Raw genomic sequence first — 19,971 nt, forward strand, 5'->3', positions numbered from 1 at the left:
TATGGCATTCTGTTGGTGGCAAGAATTTTATATAATAATTTAAATTGAAAAACTAAGTATTGACTCAAGTGTAGTTTTTTGTACCAGTTCATAAACCCTATGCCATGGAATTGGTACATCGAAAATCTCCTATTCATGTTGCACCCTGTATGGCACAGCTGTCAACATTTTTGTCCTCATGAAACTGGTATATTATTCTATTTATGCCAGTTCATTCAGCCAATTTGTATCTTTACTATATGGCAGCAATGTATAGTTTTGATTGGCAGTGTTTAAATGGGCATGATGCCTCTCAATATGCTACATTTATTATAGTTCTTAGAGTAGACATTCCATTAGATTAGAATATACAGTATACATTCAGTATTCAGCTGACATGAATAAACATGGGATATTACTGTTTTAATTCATGTTTAGTTTATTTAGAGTAATAATACCCAAAACTATTTTCCTTTAATATGAACAAACAGTGGAGGATCCATTCACTCATTATCGAAAATCTTTGTTCATTTTCAGGTTGAAAAGACACGGGCAGAAAAAAAGCAATGCAAATCACATTCAAAACATGCAATGAAGTGGGGAAAAGGCAATAATCACAAGCAGAGTGAGAAGCCAGGTTACCCACTAAAGATTGTCAACATAACATCCTAAATTTGAATAGTAACCATAAAATAAAATAAAACCTGGGATATTGTTCTGTTGCTTGTCCATTTCCTGAGCTAAATTAAATCAAAACGGATATCAAAACAAATCATTTCTCAAATTAAAAAAATCTGTGGCAGGGAATATCCAATCACTTTTCTTATATAACGTTTCTTTTAAAGGGGAAACCTGTGATTGGTATACACATTTTTGGCAGGGGTGACTGTTTTGTTTGAATTCAGCTCTGTTGAATAAAACACAGTCCTATAGTATATTGCGGTAAGACAGGTTAAAAACAACAAATGAAACAGGGTGAATATTGGAAGTGGAGAAGACACCGTATGACACGAATGCAGTTCATTCAACTGCACTCCTCATTGATACTTATTTGGTCCTTGGCAACTATTAAAACATTTATATTACAAACACAAAGCAGCACACTCACCAAATGTAGTTATTCATCAACTGGCATCTTTGGTCCTTGAGAGCTCTCATCAAAGGAAGTATGGCAATTCATAGGATTCTTTGGGCTCACCATGTATATTTGCTCATCAATGGCACTTTCTGCATTACATTTGTATTACTTGGCCCATTAAAAACCATTAAAGAAAGTTCTCAAATGGGGCAAAATTGCAGTTTTGTAGACAATCTTAGGTAATGCATTGAGGACATACAAATGAGCAATTTCCATTAAAAAAATATTCCTACAACCACCATACAATGTACCACAGGGAGGAAAGTTACATCATACAAACATACAAGTTCTGAGCTTTTAGGTTTACAAGCTTAGCCTCCCACCCAGCCTCAATTCAATGTCAACATTCTACAATGGATCCAAAGATGAAACAGTATATTCAGATCAGATGCTTCCAGGTACTGGGTCATAACATTACAGCTTCGCCAGACTTGGAGTTCAGTGGTTATATATATATATATTGTCCAGTCCCAGTACAGGCTTGGTTGATTCAATAGAAAGCTACAGTGGCATCTCTAGCTGCAGGCCAACTTCCTATCATGTTTAGCAGAACGAAGGTTCAATGAACATGGGGTGATCCTGTGGTCCAGTTCCAATACTTTTGATGGTTTATGGATGGAAGGGTGTTGGTTTTGAGGGTGTTGGGTGGTGTGTGCCAACAGTGTTGAGTTTGGATTATGGAGTAAGAGAAGGTTGTCTAGTCCCTGTATTGTTGTAGTGAGTAATGTTGGCTAGGGGTTGTTTGTTGCAGACATTATTTCTCACTGGATTGATGAGCAGGGAGTTTGTATGGACCAGTCTGTAGAGGCTCAGAGCTGACTCCGACTATGGCGATTGGTTGAATGGCTAGCATATTGCCAATTGGGCAGAGGCAGAATGTTTTTTGGTGATGTCAGTTGGAGTGATCCCTCCCCTTTCACAGACTGGTGCTCTCTGATTGGATCTCAGGGTCCAAGGGTGGGGTTGGATAGGGGGAGGGCTCATGACCAGCAGAGCTCTCCCCTTGTATGTCCACCATAATTTCAGGGATAAGGGCTCGGCCAATCCCCTTCAAGTTCAGGCTGGCATCTACAGAAGACATTTAGATTGACATGTAAGTGATCAATCAGGCAAAACACAGCCTACTAGGGTTAGGATTAATTACATTTTAATTCAGGCAATTCAGTTCAGGGGATACATTTAAATTCCAGTTTAAGAATTGAGAAGTGGTATTTATTAGCCAATTCAGGAGATAAATTAAAATTCCAGTTTAAGAATTGAGAAGTGGTATTTATTAGCCAATTCAGGAGATAAATTAAAATTCCAGTTCAAGAATTGAGAAGTGGTATTTATCGTTTTCAATTATGATTTTTCCATTTCAGATCACTTCCCGAATTGATGCAATTGACCTTAACCCTGTAGTACACCACTATCAGTCTGCAGCAAGAAGCTCTACAGAACAGACAGAGGCACACCCATCAGTCACCGAACAGACCAGATCCACACCTCAAACCTAAGGAAAGCACACAAACTCTGCATACTGGAGAAAAGACACCAAGGATTTGTCATATTGTAAAATATATATATAAAAATACAAATAAAAGGAAATATATTTGACTATGACAGGAAAGGTGAATGCCACTTTTGCATACTGGAGAAAAGACACCAAGGATTTGTCATATTGTAAAATAAATATATATATAATAAAAAAGGAAATACATTTGACTATGACAGGGAAGTTGAATGCCACGTTCTAGTCACAGTTCGTACATTTTCCGATGTGGGAAATGTGATTTCAATAACAGAGTTACTTGGAGAGTATTGTTGATATGTTACTCTGAAATGCTAGAAGTGCATCACCTGGGTTCTGGAGTGCTTCAAAGAAATGAAGCCAAATCCAGTCATTTAGATGGTCTGGACATGAATTTTCAAATATCCCACAACTATTTGCTTTTATGCAGATTCATTCTAAAGTTAATGTCCAGGCCTTCTATTACACTGCTCAAACAAATAAAGGGAACACTTAAACAACACAATGTAACTCCAAGTCCAAGTCAATCACACTTCTGTGAAATCAAACTGTCCACTTAGGAAGCAACACTGATTGACAATAAATGTCACATGCTGTTGTGCAAATGGAATAGACAACAGGTGGAAATTATAGGCAATTAGCAAGACACCCCCAATAAAGGAGTGGTTCTGCAGGTGGTACCACAGACCACTTCTCAGTTCCTATGCTTCCTGGCTGATGTTTTGGTCACTTTTGAATGCTGGGTCAGTCATGGTGTGGGGTGGCATTTCTTTGGGGGGGCCGCACAGCCCTCCATGTGCTCGCCAGAGGTAGCCTGACTGCCATTAGGTACCGAGATGAGATCCTCAGACCCCTTGTGAGACCATATGATGGTGCGGTTGGCCCTGGGTTCCTCCTAATGCAAGACAATGCTAGACCTCATGTGGCTGGAGTGTGTCAGCAGTTCCTGCAAGAGGAAGGCATTGATGCTATGGACTGGCCTGTCCGTTCCACAGACCTGAATCCAATTGAGCACATCTGGGACATCATGTCTCGCTCCATCCACCAACAGACTGTCCAGGAGTTGGCGGATGCTTTAGTCCAGGTCTGGGAGGAGATCCCTCAGGAGACCATCCGCCACCTCATCAGGAGCATGCCCAGGCGTTGTAGGGAGGTCATACAGGCACGTGGAGGCCACACACACTACGGAGCCTCATTTTGAGTTGTTTTAAGGACATTACATCAAAGTTGGATCAGCCTGTAGTGTGGTTTTCCACTTTAATTTTGAGTGTGACTCCAAATCCAGACCTCCATGGGTTGATAAATTTGATTTCCATTGATCATTTTTGTGTGATTTTGTTGTCAGCACATTCAACTATGTAAATAAAAAAGTATTTAATCAGAATATTTCATTCATTCAGATCTAGGATGTGTTATTTTAGTGTTCCCTATATTTTTTTGAGCAGTGTATTTGACTTAGATAAGAAATAGGAAGTAGAGTACCGACTGCACCGTCAGTATCAGACTGGACCATCTCTTGGACTATCCCAGGGGTGTTAAGAGTGGTTAGTTAATAACAAGGGTAGCTGTAAGTAGCCTTCAACCACAGCCATGGCACAACGGGGTGGGAATCACACGCATGTTATTTACTATTGGCAAGCAGGGTTAATGCATTGGGCTCAACCACACACAGACACGCACACACATGCAGACAAACACACGAGCACGTACGCACACACACGGAGAGCAAGGGGCTGCAACTCAGAGCGTCAGCCAATCATATCCTTACCATTACCTGCCTCTCAATCTCAGCTCACAGGCAGGGCGGCAGCTCACACATCTGCAATATTCCAATATTTACCCATCATGCATTTTAAATTAAATCACCACAATTACAGTGTATGGTGTGCGTGAGGCAATACTAAAGGCAGTGAGACCAGAATCCAAGTGAACAAACACCTTTCATTGTTACATTTCTCTCTCTGTGAGAGTCCTGATGAAATCACACAATGCTCGATTAGCTAGCATTGTCAGCAGCATATGATTTCATTGGCAGTTGGACAGTTAACTGCGTTAATACAGTAGGAAGACGCCCTGTTGTGTTTGCTTTGTGTCACTGTTTAATATCTAATACATTTGTGCATACACTTTTTATGTAGTGCTTTGTGTGTAACTATGTCTGAAACAGACTTAGCCAGAGCTTGAAAAAAAGAGATTCTCAAAATGTCCTTCGACTAAAGAAAGAATGCATAGATAACATACAGTATAATATAATATTAGTGGCCTGAGGGTACACACTTAATGTGTTGTGAAAAGTGTTATGAAATGTCATGTAATATTTTAAATGATTTGAAAGTAAATGAATGCTGTTAGCACAGGTCCAGAGACAGTATCATACACTGAGACAAATTCCTGGCTACAATGTTGAACAGCAACCTTTTTTTCTGATTTAGACTCTGAGCATATAATGGAACGTTTGGCAAACAAGGACATTTCCATTAGTGCAGGATGTGTGTGTGTGTGTGTGTGTGTGTGTATAGGGCCAACAGTACATCAGTATGTGCTACTGCAATACCGTGTCTGAGTCAGCCAGGGAGCCTCCTGCTCTGCTTGAAACCTTGAGAGTTCCTACCAGGAAAACTGCCACCCCCACACATCCCCACACCCACACACCCACACACTCCTCTGTTGAGATGAGTTTCCAGCTCTGATTATTATGTGAAGCTAATGAAGGAGCTGATTGGTGAATAATAGACTGAAACTCTATCCTTCTTTTAGTCATCCCTCCATCCTTCCTTTCTCTGGCTGCATTTTAGACTGTGTGTCATACCTTCTAGAGACGTCCTTTCTCACCAGAGTATGTTTCCTTCTTTACCACACGATATATCATATCTCTGATAGGATATGGGCTGTGACTATCACCTATGACTCACACAGCACATATTGAGAGCTGGATGGAGTCCTCTGTTGTAAGGTATACTGGCCAACAAGCGTACCCAAGTAAGTTTGTGTCATGACAGTTTAATATCCATTATAGTCATGAGTAGTTTGGATTCGGAAAGGATGGACTGTAACTTTACCGGTGATGACCTTGGAGGCAGAGCCGCTGGGCCCGTTGCTGTCGTCATTGGTGGGTGGCTGACGGGGCGGGGGAACTGTAGGTCGGGAGCGTGGCTTCGGAGCCGGCCTGGTGGGGCGAGGGAGGGAGCCAGAGTGGAAGGACGATAGAGGGGTGAAGGGGGTGGAGGTTGGACCATCGTGAGGAGGGGTGCTAGGGGGTGTGGGGGTGTGGGGTGGAGAGGGGTCTGACTCCCCCTGAGACTGAGGGGGCTGTGGGGGAGGGTGGCTGGGGGCGTGGATGGGGGTTTCTTTACCAGAGTGGCGTCGTGGAGCGATGAGGGGGTAGGGGTTGTTAGGCGCGGGACTGTGGCCAAGGGTGGAGTCTTTAGCTACAAAGGGGTTGGCCTGTTTGGGTGGGGCAGGGGCTTGCTTCTTAGTACCTGGGGAAGACAAAATAAAACCATGGCTTTAAACTATGAAATCACACTGATCAAAGCACTGATAAGTATGTGAGTTAAAAAGGTCTGAGCTTTCTGTCTGATTTGATTGATGCTATTGTGGTCCTCTGTAGCTCACTTGGTAGAAAATGGTGCTTGCAACGCCAGGGAAGTTGGTTCGATTCCCGGCATGTATGCATGCATGACTGTAAGTCGTTGTGGATGAAAGTGTCTGCTAAATGGGATATACTATTTGTAGTACGTTGTGTCAGTCTCTTAAGTGGAAACTACCAGAGGGTGTAGAGAGGTGTGGTTGGGTGGTCAGAGTGTGTTCTCTCACCTCTGCGTCCAATGTGGGGGCTAGGACCCCTGCATCCTGCCTGGGAGTGGGGCGTCCCCACGGTGAGCTGGGAGCCCCCGTTCCTCAGGGGAGTGGGGGTGGTGGTGGGGTCATGGCCAGGGCTGTAGAGATAGAGGACAAACCCACTGTCACCTGTCAGTCTACAAACCAGGTCTCAATGCAAAGTGATGACATGCAAAAACTGCATCACAGGTCAGGGTTAGTCACTTCCTTGGCAATCATGTATAAAGAACAATTACAGTGACAATTAGCCAGTTATATGAGTCAAATCAAAACATGGAAAGATTAAAGACAATTACATCTCTCAAATCACAGTGTGTTTCCAACTGACACAAAACAGATGCAAAAACACTAAAGGAAACACAGGAAGTTCATTCAAGGAAAGTAAAAGTTGCATTGAGGATAACCAGAGCAGGAGTACCAGGCCTGCTTGGGATGATACCAGCATGATAAACCAGAGGGCTGTGAGTCAAGAGTTTGGGACAATCACAAAGCAAACATTAGACAACTACATGAAACGCCAAAGCAGACAGGTATGCATGCTTGGGGGAGGGCTGACCAACAGACAGCCACATGAACGGTCTGGACAGACAAATATTTAGGAAGGCTGGTAGGAAGGCAGACACTTGAGGGAGCAGGACCAGCACCCTGTCTGGGAAGGGATAGGACAATAGACAAGCACCAATAACAAAGCTGCTTCCTGGATCACTAGGAGAGGCCTTTCAACAAACAGCTAAATCATTGGCTTTGGGACGTCGGTTTGATTTACAGCATACTTGATTTCATTGGTTGTGATTACAACACACAGTATCAGCCTGCATAGAACAATATGGGACAAGCAAACACAAAGGTCAATGACAGAGTGAGTAGGTTGATCAATCAGGATCGACAGCAGGGCGGCGCGTAACCTTCTGGTTTCTGTTTGGCTGATTGGTGACGGGAGGGGAGGGACTCAGTTTCTGCTTCCTCCTTACCTATTCTCCTCAGCGCTGTGCTGGGTAAGAGGCAGAGGCTGCTGCCCTGTGGCCACCTGGACCTCTGGTGCCCCACCCTGACCCCCACCCCCCCCAGCCAGGCCAGGCTGGCCAGCCTCCGTACTCCCACACAGAGTTTGCTCCTGGGTCTGGGGCTCAGCCACAGGCTGGGTCTGGGTGACTCCTCCAGCCTCTGGCGGTGGTAGAGGGGGCTGGAAGGCGGGCGAAGAAGCATGATGGTGCTGTTTTCTATTTAGAGTGGCAGCTCTACGTGGGGTGGGGGTGGGGTCGCCCAGTTTGTTAGGAGCGGGGCTATACAGAGGGGAGAGGGGAGAGAGTGAGGGGTGAAGACACACCGATGACAACATCAGAGAGGTGAGAGACAGAGACAGAGAGAGAGACCGAGAGGAGAGAGACAGACACAGAGACAGAGAGAGACAGAATGACAGAGACAGAGAGAGAGAGGAGAGAGACCGACACAGAGACAGAGACAGAGAGGAGAGACAGAGAGAGAGAGACAGAGAGAGAGAGACAGAGAGGAGAGAGAGAGACAGAATGACAGAGACAGACAAAGAGACAGGGACTGACAGAAAGACAGTTAAAAGAGAGACCACTCCAAAGAGAGAGAGAGAGAGAGAGAGAGAGAAGAATGAGGTATTAACCAAAGGCCTTTACTGAAGCAGAGATCACATGATTCTAGTTCAAGTGAGCTTTGAACTAGTGAACTTTGAGCTCCTTCCATTTCTTACAGCTTGACAACAGAATAGAGTGACAAAACACACAACCAGTAACCTAAAACCTAGGCTTTAATAGAGGTGGCATATAAGGGGTTCAAAGTGTTAAACATTGTTTCCTATTTCAGAATGGTGACACAGCTTGATAAAAGTGTGATTCAATTCAAGACAAGTGAGGGTTAATCCTTATATCTCCTGAAACAATGTGTTAAATTTAAGAACAATTCTTAGGTGAATAAAAGTGTGCTTATTCATCACGTTCACCGCTGGCCTCGGTTTAAACACACGTTTTATTGGTTTGTTTCTTCAATCATCTTACATATCGGTAATACTGTAGTGTTAAAACACACACAAACACATTGGAATGGACTTTCACAAACTGGGATTCTGGATTCACAAACTGTCTCCTAGGGTATAGCTTGGACTTTATTAAGAAGGCAGTGGTATTGGCTGTTCCTGCTCCCCAGCGGGCGTTTCCTTGACTGTGATGGACTCGTCAGCCACTACATAGAGGGCTGAGACGGCCGCTGCCCCTCTGGACTCCTGCCTGGTCAGTGTCCGGGCATGGATGCTGAAACCTGGGCTGGGACGGGGGCTGCTACGGGGGTAGGACAGGTACCTGTCTTTGCGGGGAGTGTCCCCGTCCACCAGGTTTCCGGGGCGTCGCCTCTCGAAAGGGCCTGGGTCAGGTTCAGGGGTCATGGCCACGAACATGCCCGACACGTTAAAGTCCACGTCTGGTGAGAAGTGAAACACAGAGGTCAGCAAACAAGACAACGGGAATTTCCTGTTCTATGTCGAGTAACTTAGGAGTAACTTAGGAGTAACTTAGGAGTAACATAGTCACTTAGATAAAGACTTTCTGTAACACAATCCCTCCCAGGTTCAAGTAGAGGTCTCTTACCATCTGGGAAGAACCAGTCAGCGTGCTGGATGATGGGTTCTATGATGGCCACCACATGGACCGAGGTAGCAGCAGCCATCTCTGCCAGAGTCCTGAGGACAGAGGGGGAGAGACAGACATCAAGATCAATGAAACATCCAGCTAAATTAACTACTGTACAACACTACCAATGCTAATTGTTTACCTCAAATGAAGGGATGGATTTGTAGAAATAAGTAGACAGGGAAGCACAGCTAAGGTACACAATGGTCGCTTTTTGTAGAGAGAAGGTGCTCTTTGGTAAAAGGGGTAAATGGGTCATCAAAAAGAAAGGAGGACCAAGGCACTTGGAAACAAAGAGTTTAAATGTGTTATCTTTGTTTCCATTGAACATGCCATACAGGAAGTGTTATGAATTATATGAAGAGTGCCTTGGTCCTTTCTTTTTGATGCATGGAATGGATGTGTATTCCTCACCCCTCAGTCTTGGACCAGAGCAGGTTGGGTCCCAGCACTATGGCAATGTTACTGGGAGTCATCTTATTCACCTCACTGTCCTGGGCCAGCTTGGCTAGGAACTTTACCAGATACCTGCAAACAAAATCCCAATGGGGTATTGAACCATAGATCTTGTGTGCATCTCATAAATAAATCACTTTTGGGAGCATAGAATTCCAATGGTGGACGATTATGTTTCCAACATTGACACTCACCTGAAGTTGGCCTTGTGGTTCTTTGGCAAACCGTCACATGCCACCCACAAAGCCTGAAGCCTCCTGTCTGGGTCAGACACACTGTACAACACAACATTACATACCCAAATAAGATGGTACAATGTTTCACAGTCTCTATAATAAACACTTGTTGGGTTTGGGTCGTATTCATTAGGACACACCATAGCAAAACGCTTTGCAACGGAAAACGCAAAAAATGATTCATTATTTGCCAAATCCGCGTTTCGGTCCGTTTTCTTCTGTTTTGTGCCTAGTGAATGGTCTTGAAAAGTGTTTCACTGCAGAGTGTGATGAGTATATTCTCCAGTGTATTTGTGGACAGTGAATCATTGCGTACAGGTGGATATGTAGTATTCTTACTTGGAGGCTTGTGTCCACTCATCATACAGTGAGAAGGTCAAAAGGGGTTCAGGCAGCTCTCTGAGGTAGGACTTCAGGGCTCCTAGACAGAGACAACACAACCACAAATATGGTTCATTATAGTACATGAACTGAATGGGGTTCAGGCAGCTCTCTGAGGTAGGACTTCAGGGCTCCTAGACAGAGACAACACAACCACAAATATGGTTCATTATAGTACATGAACTGAATGGGGTTCAATTGTGCTTTTGGAAGTAATGGGACTGTCCTCCTAAAATCAAATCAAAGTGTATTTGTCACGTGCGCCAAATACAACAGCTGTAGACCTTAACAGTGAAATGCTTACTTACAGGCCCTAACCAACAGTACAATTTCCAAGTAAACAAGAGGTATTAATTGAACAATAGATAAGGAAATAAAAAACAACAGTAAACAGACAGTGAATAATAACATTAGTGAGGTTATATACAGACACTGGTTAGTCGGGCTTTTGAGGTAGCATGTACATGTAGGTATGGTTAAAGTGAGTATGCATATATGATAAACAGAGTAGCAGCAGTGTAAAGAGGGGTTGGGACACACACACACACACACACACACACACACACACACACACACACACACACACACACACACACACACACACACACACACACACACACACCGGGTAGCCATTTGGACACCAAGGAACTTGAAGCTTTCAACCTCCTCCTTTTCCTGTAGTCCACAATCATCTCCTTAGTCTTGGTTACGTTGAGGGATAGGTTATTATTCTGGCACCACCCAGCCAGGTCTCTAACCTCCTTCCTATAGGCTGTCTCGTCGTTGTCGGTGATCAGGCCTACCACTGTTGTGTCGTCTGTAAACTTAATGATGGTGTTGGAGTCGTACCTGGCCACGCAGTCGTGGGTGAACAGGGAGTACAGGAGGGGACTGAGCACGCACCCCTGAGGGACTCCAGTGTTGAGGATCAGCGTGGCAGATGTGTTGCTACCTACCCTCACCACCTGGGGGCGGCCCGTGAGGAAGTCCAGGATCCAGTTGCAGAGGGAGGTGTTTAGTCCCAGGATCCTTAGCTCAGTGAAGAGCTTCGTGGGCACTATGGCTTTGAATCTTGAGCTGTAGTCAATGAATAGCATTCTCACGTAGGTATTCCTTTTGTCCAGGTGGGAAAGGGCAGTGTGGCGTGCAATAGAGATTGCATCATCTGTGGATCTGTTTGGGCGGTATGCAAATTGCAGTGGGTCTAGGGTTTCTGGGATAATGGTGTTGATGGGAGCCATTACCAGCCTTTCAAAGCACTTCATGGCTACGGACTTGGTGGTCATTTAGGCAGGTTGCCTTAGTGTTCTTGGGCACAGGGACTATGGTGGTCTGCTTGAAACATGTTGGTATTACTGACTCAATCAGGGACATGTTGAAAATGACACCTGCCAGTTGGTCAGCACATGCCCGGAGTACACATCCTAGTAATCCGTCTGGCCCCGCGGCCTTGTGAATGTTGACCTGTTTAAAGGTCTTACTCACGTCAGCTACGGAGAGCGTGATCACACAGTTGTCCGGAACAGCTGATGCTCTCATGCATGCCTCAGTATTGCTTGCCTCGAAGCGAGAATAGAAGTGATTTCGCTCGTCTGGTAGGCTCATGTCACTGGGCAGCTAGCGGCTGTGCTTCCCTTTGTAGTCTGTAATAGTTTGCAAGCCCTGCCACATAAGACGAGTGTCGGAGCCGGTGTAGTACGATTCATTCTTAGCCCGATGTTAGCGCTTTGCCTGTTTGATGGCTCGTCGGAGGGCATAGCAGGATACATGATAATTTTCAACTCAAATATACACCATTCCCACTGGACTGAATACGGTCTCAAATCCAAAGATTGCAGATTGTATTGTCTTCCACTCTGCACCCCCAAATTCAACCCCTGCATAGACTGAGAGTAAAGGGGAACGAAAACAACTTTAATGAGTTATGTAAGGGAAATGGGTCATACCAGCTACAGCATGGGGGTCGGAGTAAAACTCCTCTAACTGGGAGGTGGAACAGTCCAGCGCTGCCTTCAGCTTCTTTAGTTTGGAGGCCCCAGCAGCGATTCGGAACAGACCCTGAGAAGAGAGAGATACACTTTTAAAGTATTAAAGTTTACAAATGTTTTTTTCTTCATAGAAAATTAGAACTGGTTCAACAAACTAACCACAGTCAACTTGCATTGAATTGAGAAGCTCTTTGAGGGGGAAATGGATGTCTACTTTCTGTTCTAAAATTAGAGAAGGCCGTCTGGTTTGGGTATGACTGAGACAAGGAAGGAGGGAGAAAATAGATACCATCATATCACATCTAGAGATACGAGTCTGAGGTTGAGCGAAAGATATTTGCAACAACAGTTCTGACTGTATAAAAATAAACGAAAGCGTTCCAGTTGAAAACTTCCCTCCAAGGCACGAGGCTGGTTAACCAACCAAAGAACCAGACCACAGATGTCATCAGTACCAGACCGTAGGCTCTTACTCAGCATGTGTGTGAAATGGCAATTCTTGCGGTCAATTTGCAGTCTACAAATGATTTGTAATTCTATTCTGGCCCCCTGACCATCCACTCAAGAATAGATCCAGTTGATCCCAGCGCTAGTCCATTCTTTTCCTCATCATCGTCATGGTGATGGTTACCTCCTCCTTCATGCCAGTCTCCAGCAGCATCATGACACAGGCCTCTAAGGGCAGGGCGATCTCACGGTTACTCCTCTTCAGGTGCTCTTCCAGAGCCGTGCCGTACGCAGGCTTCTCCATCCATGAGTCTGTACACAGGGCACAACATGGCCGCCAGCGTAGGTCAGTTTCATTATCATGAACCGTATGTGAGGAAACAAAGATTCTGTTCTGACTGCTAGGTTATTCCTGTCATTTTAGAGCACGACTAACAGATGAACCGATTGCTCACTAATAACCAACTGCATTTTAGCACATGTCATTAATTGATCTGTTCCAGAGTGAGACCAGGGCCTCTATTCAAAAAGCGCTCAGAGTAGGACTGCTGATCTAGGATCAGTTGAGCCTTTCAGTTCATAATGAATCAGCTTTATACAGACAGACGGATACCGGCCCAGATGTGACTGTAGATGTTTTTAAGACAATAGAGCCATTTTCACTCAAATCTAATTGAACCTTATTCAATCTAATTCCTATTTCATTAAGTCAGAGAAAAACTGCTCATTAGCACCTCTTTGTTTTACTGCTAAGGAAATGAAGAGCCAAGACTTAACAAACCGACACCAGTAAAGTCACTTAAGATTTTCTCTTTTTATAACAAACCTTTATCAGACTCGGTATCCTACTTAACATGACATGAACAGTTGGCTGTGCTTTGTGAATAGTGGCTTTGAAATTAAAGAGACTACTGGTTAGAGGAAAAACATATCTGACCAAGGTGATGCAGTCAGAACATTCATTGCATCAAGTGAGAAAGCATTTTGAATCAACATTCAGCTGAATTTATTCTTGCAGGGGAAAAACATTAATTTTCTGTATTTTATCAAGAAAATTGTTAACAGGTTTTGATTCATTAAGGTTTCCTTTACCGTTCTGTGCCTGTATGGTCGGCAGGACTCCTTCCAGAGCAGCCAGAGACCTCCTGTGGTAGTCAGCCTGGGCCTCTACCAACTGATACACGTTCACATGACATCACACACGTTCACATGGCATCACACACATTCACATGGCATCACACACGTTCACATGACATCACACACGTTCACATGGCATCACACACGTTCACATGGCATCACACACGTTCACATGACATCACACCCGTTCACATGACATCACACACATTCACATGGCATCACACACATTCACATGGCATCACACACGTTCACATGACATCACACACGTTCACATGACATCACACACGTTCACATGGCATCACACACGTTCACATGGCATCACACACATTCACATGACATCACACACATTCACATGACATCACACACATTCACATGACATCACACACGTTCACATGACATCACACACGTTCACATGACATCACACACATTCACATGACATCACACACGTTCACATGGCATCACACACGTTCACATGACATCACACACATTCACATGGCATCACACACGTTCACATGACATCACACACATTCACATGACATCACACACATTCACATGGCATCACACACGTTCACATGACATCACACACATTCACATGACATCACACACATTCACATGACATCACACACATTCACATGACATCACACACATTCACATGACATCGCACACATTCACATGACATCGCACACATTCACATGGCATCACACACATTCACATGACATCACACACATTCACATGACATCGCACACATTCACATGGCATCACACACATTCACATGACATCACACACATTCACATGACATCGCACACGTTCACATGGCATCACACACGTTCACATGACATCACACACGTTCACATGGCATCACACACGTTCACATGACATCACACACGTTCACATGGCATCACACACATTCACATGACATCACACACGTTCACATGGCATCACACACATTCACATGGCATCACACACATTCACATGGCATCACACACATTCACATGACATCGCACACATTCACATGACATCACACACATTCACATGACATCACACACGTTCACATGGCATCACACACGTTCACATGACATCACACACGTTCACATGGCATCACACACGTTCACATGACATCACACACATTCACATGGCATCACACACATTCACATGGCATCACACACATTCACATGGCATCACACACATTCACATGGCATCACACACGTTCACATGGCATCACACACGTTCACATGGCATCACACACATTCACATGACATCACACACATTCACATGGCATCACACACATTCACATGACATCACACACATTCACATGACATCACACACGTTCACATGACCACATTCACATGACATCACACACATTCACATGACATCACACACATTCACATGACATCACACACATTCACATGACATCACACACATTCACATGACACCACACACATTCACATGACATCACACACATTCACATGACATCACACACATTCACATGACATCACACACATTCACATGACATCACACACATTCACATGACATCACACACATTCACATGGCATCACACACATTCACATGACATCACACACATTCACATGACATCACACACATTCACATGACATCACACACATTCACATGACATCACACACATTCACATGACATCACACACATTCACATGACATCACACACATTCACATGACATCACACACGTTCACATGACATCACACACGTTCACATGACATCACACACGTTCACATGGCATCACACACGTTCACATGACATCACACACGTTCACATGGCATCACACACGTTCACATGACATCACACACATTCACATGACATCACACACATTCACATGACATCACACACATTCACATGACATCACACATTCACATGGCATCACACACGTTCACATGGCATCACACACGTTCACATGACATCACACACGTTCACATGGCATCACACACGTTCACATGACATCACACACGTTCACATGACATCACACACGTTCACATGGCATCACACACATTCACATGACATCACACACGTTCACATGACATCACACACGTTCACATGGCATCACACACGTTCACATGACATCACACACGTTCACATGACATCACACACGTTCACATGACATCACACACGTTCACATGGCATCACACATTCACATGACATCACACATTCACATGACATCACACATTCACATGACATCACACACGTTCACATGACATCACACACGTTCACATGGCATCACACACGTTCACATGGCATCACACACGTTCACATGGCATCACACACGTTCACATGACATCACACACATTCACATGACATCACACACATTCACATGACATCACACACATTCACATGACATCACACATTCACATGGCATCACACATTCACATGACATCACACATTCACATGGCATCACAAACATTCACATGACATCACACATTCACATGACATCACACATTCACATGACATCACACATTCACATGGCATCACACACATTCACATGGCATCACACATTCACATGGCATCACACACATTCACATGGCATCGCACACGTTCACATGACACGCACACATTCACATGGCATCGCACACGTTCACATGACATCACACACGTTCACATGGCATCACACACGTTCACATGACATCACACACGTTCACATGGCATCACACACGTTCACATGACATCACACACGTTCACATGACATCACACACGTTCACATGACATCACACACGTTCACATGACATCACACACGTTCACATGACATCACACACATTCACATGACATCACACACGTTCACATGACATCACACACGTTCACATGGCATCACACACGTTCACATGACATCACACACGTTCACATGACATCGCACACGTTCACATGACATCGCACACGTTCACATGACATCACACACGTTCACATGACATCACACACGTTCACATGACATCACACACGTTCACATGACATCACACACGTTCACATGACATCACACACGTTCACATGACATCACACACATTCACATGACATCACACACGTTCACATGACATCACACACGTTCACATGGCATCACACACGTTCACATGACATCACACACGTTCACATGACATCACACACGTTCACATGGCATCACACACGTTCACATGACATCACACACATTCACATGGCATCACACACATTCACATGGCATCACACACATTCACATGGCATCACACACGTTCACATGACATCACACACGTTCACATGGCATCACACACATTCACATGGCATCACACACGTTCACATGACATCACACACGTTCACATGACATCACACACGTTCACATGACATCACACACATTCACATGGCATCACACACGTTCACATGGCATCACACACGTTCACATGGCATCACACACGTTCACATGGCATCACACACGTTCACATGGCATCACACACATTCACATGGCATCACACACATTCACATGGCATCACACACATTCACATGGCATCACACACATTCACATGGCATCACACACATTCACATGGCATCACACACGTTCACATGGCATCACACACGTTCACATGGCATCACACACATTCACATGGCATCACACACGTTCACATGGCATCACACACATTCACATGGCATCACACACATTCACATGGCATCACACACATTCACATGGCATCACACACATTCACATGGCATCACACACGTTCACATGACACCGCACACATTCACATGGCATCACACACGTTCACATGACATCACACACATTCACATGGCATCACACACATTCACATGGCATCACACACATTCACATGACATCACACACATTCACATGACATCACACACATTCACATGGCATCACACACATTCACATGACATCACACACATTCACATGGCATCACACACATTCACATGGCATCACACACATTCACATGACATCACACACATTCACATGACATCACACACATTCACATGGCATCACACACATTCACATGGCATCACACACATTCACATGGCATCACACACATTCACATGACATCACACACATTCACATGACATCACACACATTCACATGACATCACACACATTCACATGGCATCACACACATTCACATGACATCACACACATTCACATGACATCACACACATTCACATGACATCACACACATTCACATGACATCACACACATTCACATGGCATCACACACATTCACATGACATCACACACATTCACATGACATCACACACATTCACATGACATCACACACATTCACATGACATCACACACATTCACATGACATCACACACATTCACATGACATCACACACATTCACATGGCATCACACACATTCACATGACATCACACACATTCACATGACATCACACACATTCACATGACATCACACACATTCACATGGCATCACACACATTCACATGGCATCACACACATTCACATGGCATCACACACATTCACATGGCATCACACACATTCACATGACATCACACACATTCACATGACATCACACACATTCACATGACATCACACACATTCACATGACATCACACACATTCACATGACATCACACACATTCACATGACATCACACACATTCACATGACATCACACACGTTCACAGGACATCACACACGTTCACATGACATCACATGTTCACATGGCATCACACATTCACATGACATCACACACATTCACATGACATCACACACATTCACATGGCATCACACACATTCACATGGCATCACACACATTCACATGACATCACACATTCACATGACATCACACACATTCACATGACATCGCACACATTCACATGACATCGCACACATTCACATGACATCACACATTCACATGACATCGCACACATTCACATGACATCACACATTCACATGGCATCACACACATTCACATGACATCGCACACATTCACATGGCATCACACACATTCACATGACATCGCACACATTCACATGGCATCACACACATTCACATGGCATCACACACATTTATATTGTATCACATTTAATTTATTCCAAATGCCACACATTAAATTCCCTGGGGGTCAAGAAAGTTATTCAATCCAATACTACCCTACTGTAAATTAACATTTCAAATGGTGAGCTAATGTGGGTAAAATGTGATCTGAAGGAAATGACAATGTTATGATATAGTCAGGATGAAGGATACTCACAATAACATAGTATCGGGCGTAGTCGCCCTCCTTGGAGGAGAAGTTATACATGTCAGCAGACAGCTGGTCCTGAGGAAGGAAGACGTGAACATCAGCATCTTGTCCCTCCAAATGTGGTGTAGACCCACTTCTGATTGGGTCTACAACACAGAGATTGATTGTTCATCCTAGACACAGAAGGGGGGAGTCTGTTTGGGAAAGGGGGCCTAGACGGAGGTTATAGATATATGTGCTTGTGACGTTGTATCTTGTCTTGAAGCTGCAACACCCATTGTGGTTAATAAATCTAGTCTTTCTTTGATATCCCTCTGGATCATTGAACCTGAACAACCTAAAAATGTGAATAGCATGTATAGGTAACTGACAGCACAGTCACGGCCCTTTAATAACATAGCCCTAATAACATGTATGTCAGGTTCTGTTCAAACCCGTCACAATAACCTTCTGTTCAAACCCGTCACAATAACCCCCTGTTCATACCCATCACAATAACCTTCTGTTCATACCCCTGTCACAATAACCTTCTGTTCATACCTGTCACAATAACCTTCTGTTCATACCTGTCACAATAACCTTCTGTTCATACCTGTCACAATAACCTTCTGTTCATACCCGTCACAATAACCTTCTGTTCAAACCCGTCACAATAACCTTCTGTTCATACCCATCACAATAACCTTCTGTTCATGTTCACAATAACCTTCTGTTCAAACCTGTCACAATAACCTTCTGTTCATACCTCACAATAACCTTCTGTTCACAATAACTGTTCATACCCATCACAATAACCTTCTGTTCAATAACCTTCTGTTCCCATCACAATAACCTTCTGTTCATACCTGTCACAATAACCTTCTGTTCATACCTGTCACAATAACCTTCTGTTCATACCTGTCACAATAACCTTCTGTTCATACCTGTCACAATAACCTTCTGTTCATACCTGTCACAATAACCTTCTGTTCATACCCATCACAATAACCTTCTGTTCATACCTGTCACAATAACCTTCTG

At 44.1% G+C, this 19,971-nt stretch overlaps 1 protein-coding gene across 3 annotated transcripts; it reads right to left on the minus strand.

Annotated features, from left to right (window-relative positions):
• Positions 1–400: 400 nt before the first annotated feature.
• Positions 401–19,027, minus strand: arhgap17b (Rho GTPase activating protein 17b). Of its 3 annotated transcripts, none has more exons than XM_052511530.1 (14): positions 18,958–19,027; positions 13,719–13,800; positions 12,811–12,938; positions 12,138–12,249; positions 10,150–10,231; positions 9,769–9,849; positions 9,533–9,646; positions 9,077–9,168; positions 8,792–8,909; positions 7,439–7,750; positions 6,444–6,565; positions 5,687–6,106; positions 4,396–4,446; positions 2,036–2,185 (listed from the first exon to the last, which is right to left on the minus strand). In XM_052511530.1, exons 1-13 carry the CDS (start codon positions 19,006–19,008, stop codon positions 4,439–4,441), a joined length of 1,722 nt encoding a protein of 573 aa, XP_052367490.1. In that variant the 5' UTR covers positions 19,009–19,027; the 3' UTR covers positions 2,036–2,185; positions 4,396–4,438. The 3 variants fall into 3 exon arrangements, with proteins under 3 accessions (XP_052367489.1, XP_052367490.1, XP_052367491.1); XM_052511531.1 differs by having other exon boundaries at positions 2,041–2,185; positions 4,402–4,446; XM_052511529.1 differs by lacking the exon at positions 4,396–4,446 and having other exon boundaries at positions 401–2,185.
• Positions 19,028–19,971: the final 944 nt, after the last annotated feature.

The sequence above is a fragment of the Oncorhynchus keta genome, unplaced genomic scaffold, assembly GCF_023373465.1.
Source record: "Oncorhynchus keta strain PuntledgeMale-10-30-2019 unplaced genomic scaffold, Oket_V2 Un_contig_6954_pilon_pilon, whole genome shotgun sequence".
Classification (NCBI taxonomy): Eukaryota; Metazoa; Chordata; class Actinopteri; order Salmoniformes; family Salmonidae; genus Oncorhynchus; species Oncorhynchus keta.

Bases quoted from the DNA above. Each gene is read 5' to 3' on its own strand.
- arhgap17b (XM_052511529.1), bottom strand. From the start codon at position 19,008: ATGTATAACTTCTCCTCCAAGGAGGGCGACTACGCCCGATACTATGTT. The intron at 12,250-12,810 runs GTAACCATCACC...CTCTCTTCTCAG, and splicing joins AGACTGGCATGAAGGAGGAG to GGTCTGTTCCGAATCGCTGC. The intron at 9,647-9,768 runs GTGAGTGTCAAT...TTTTGTTTGCAG, and splicing joins AACCACAAGGCCAACTTCAG to GTATCTGGTAAAGTTCCTAG.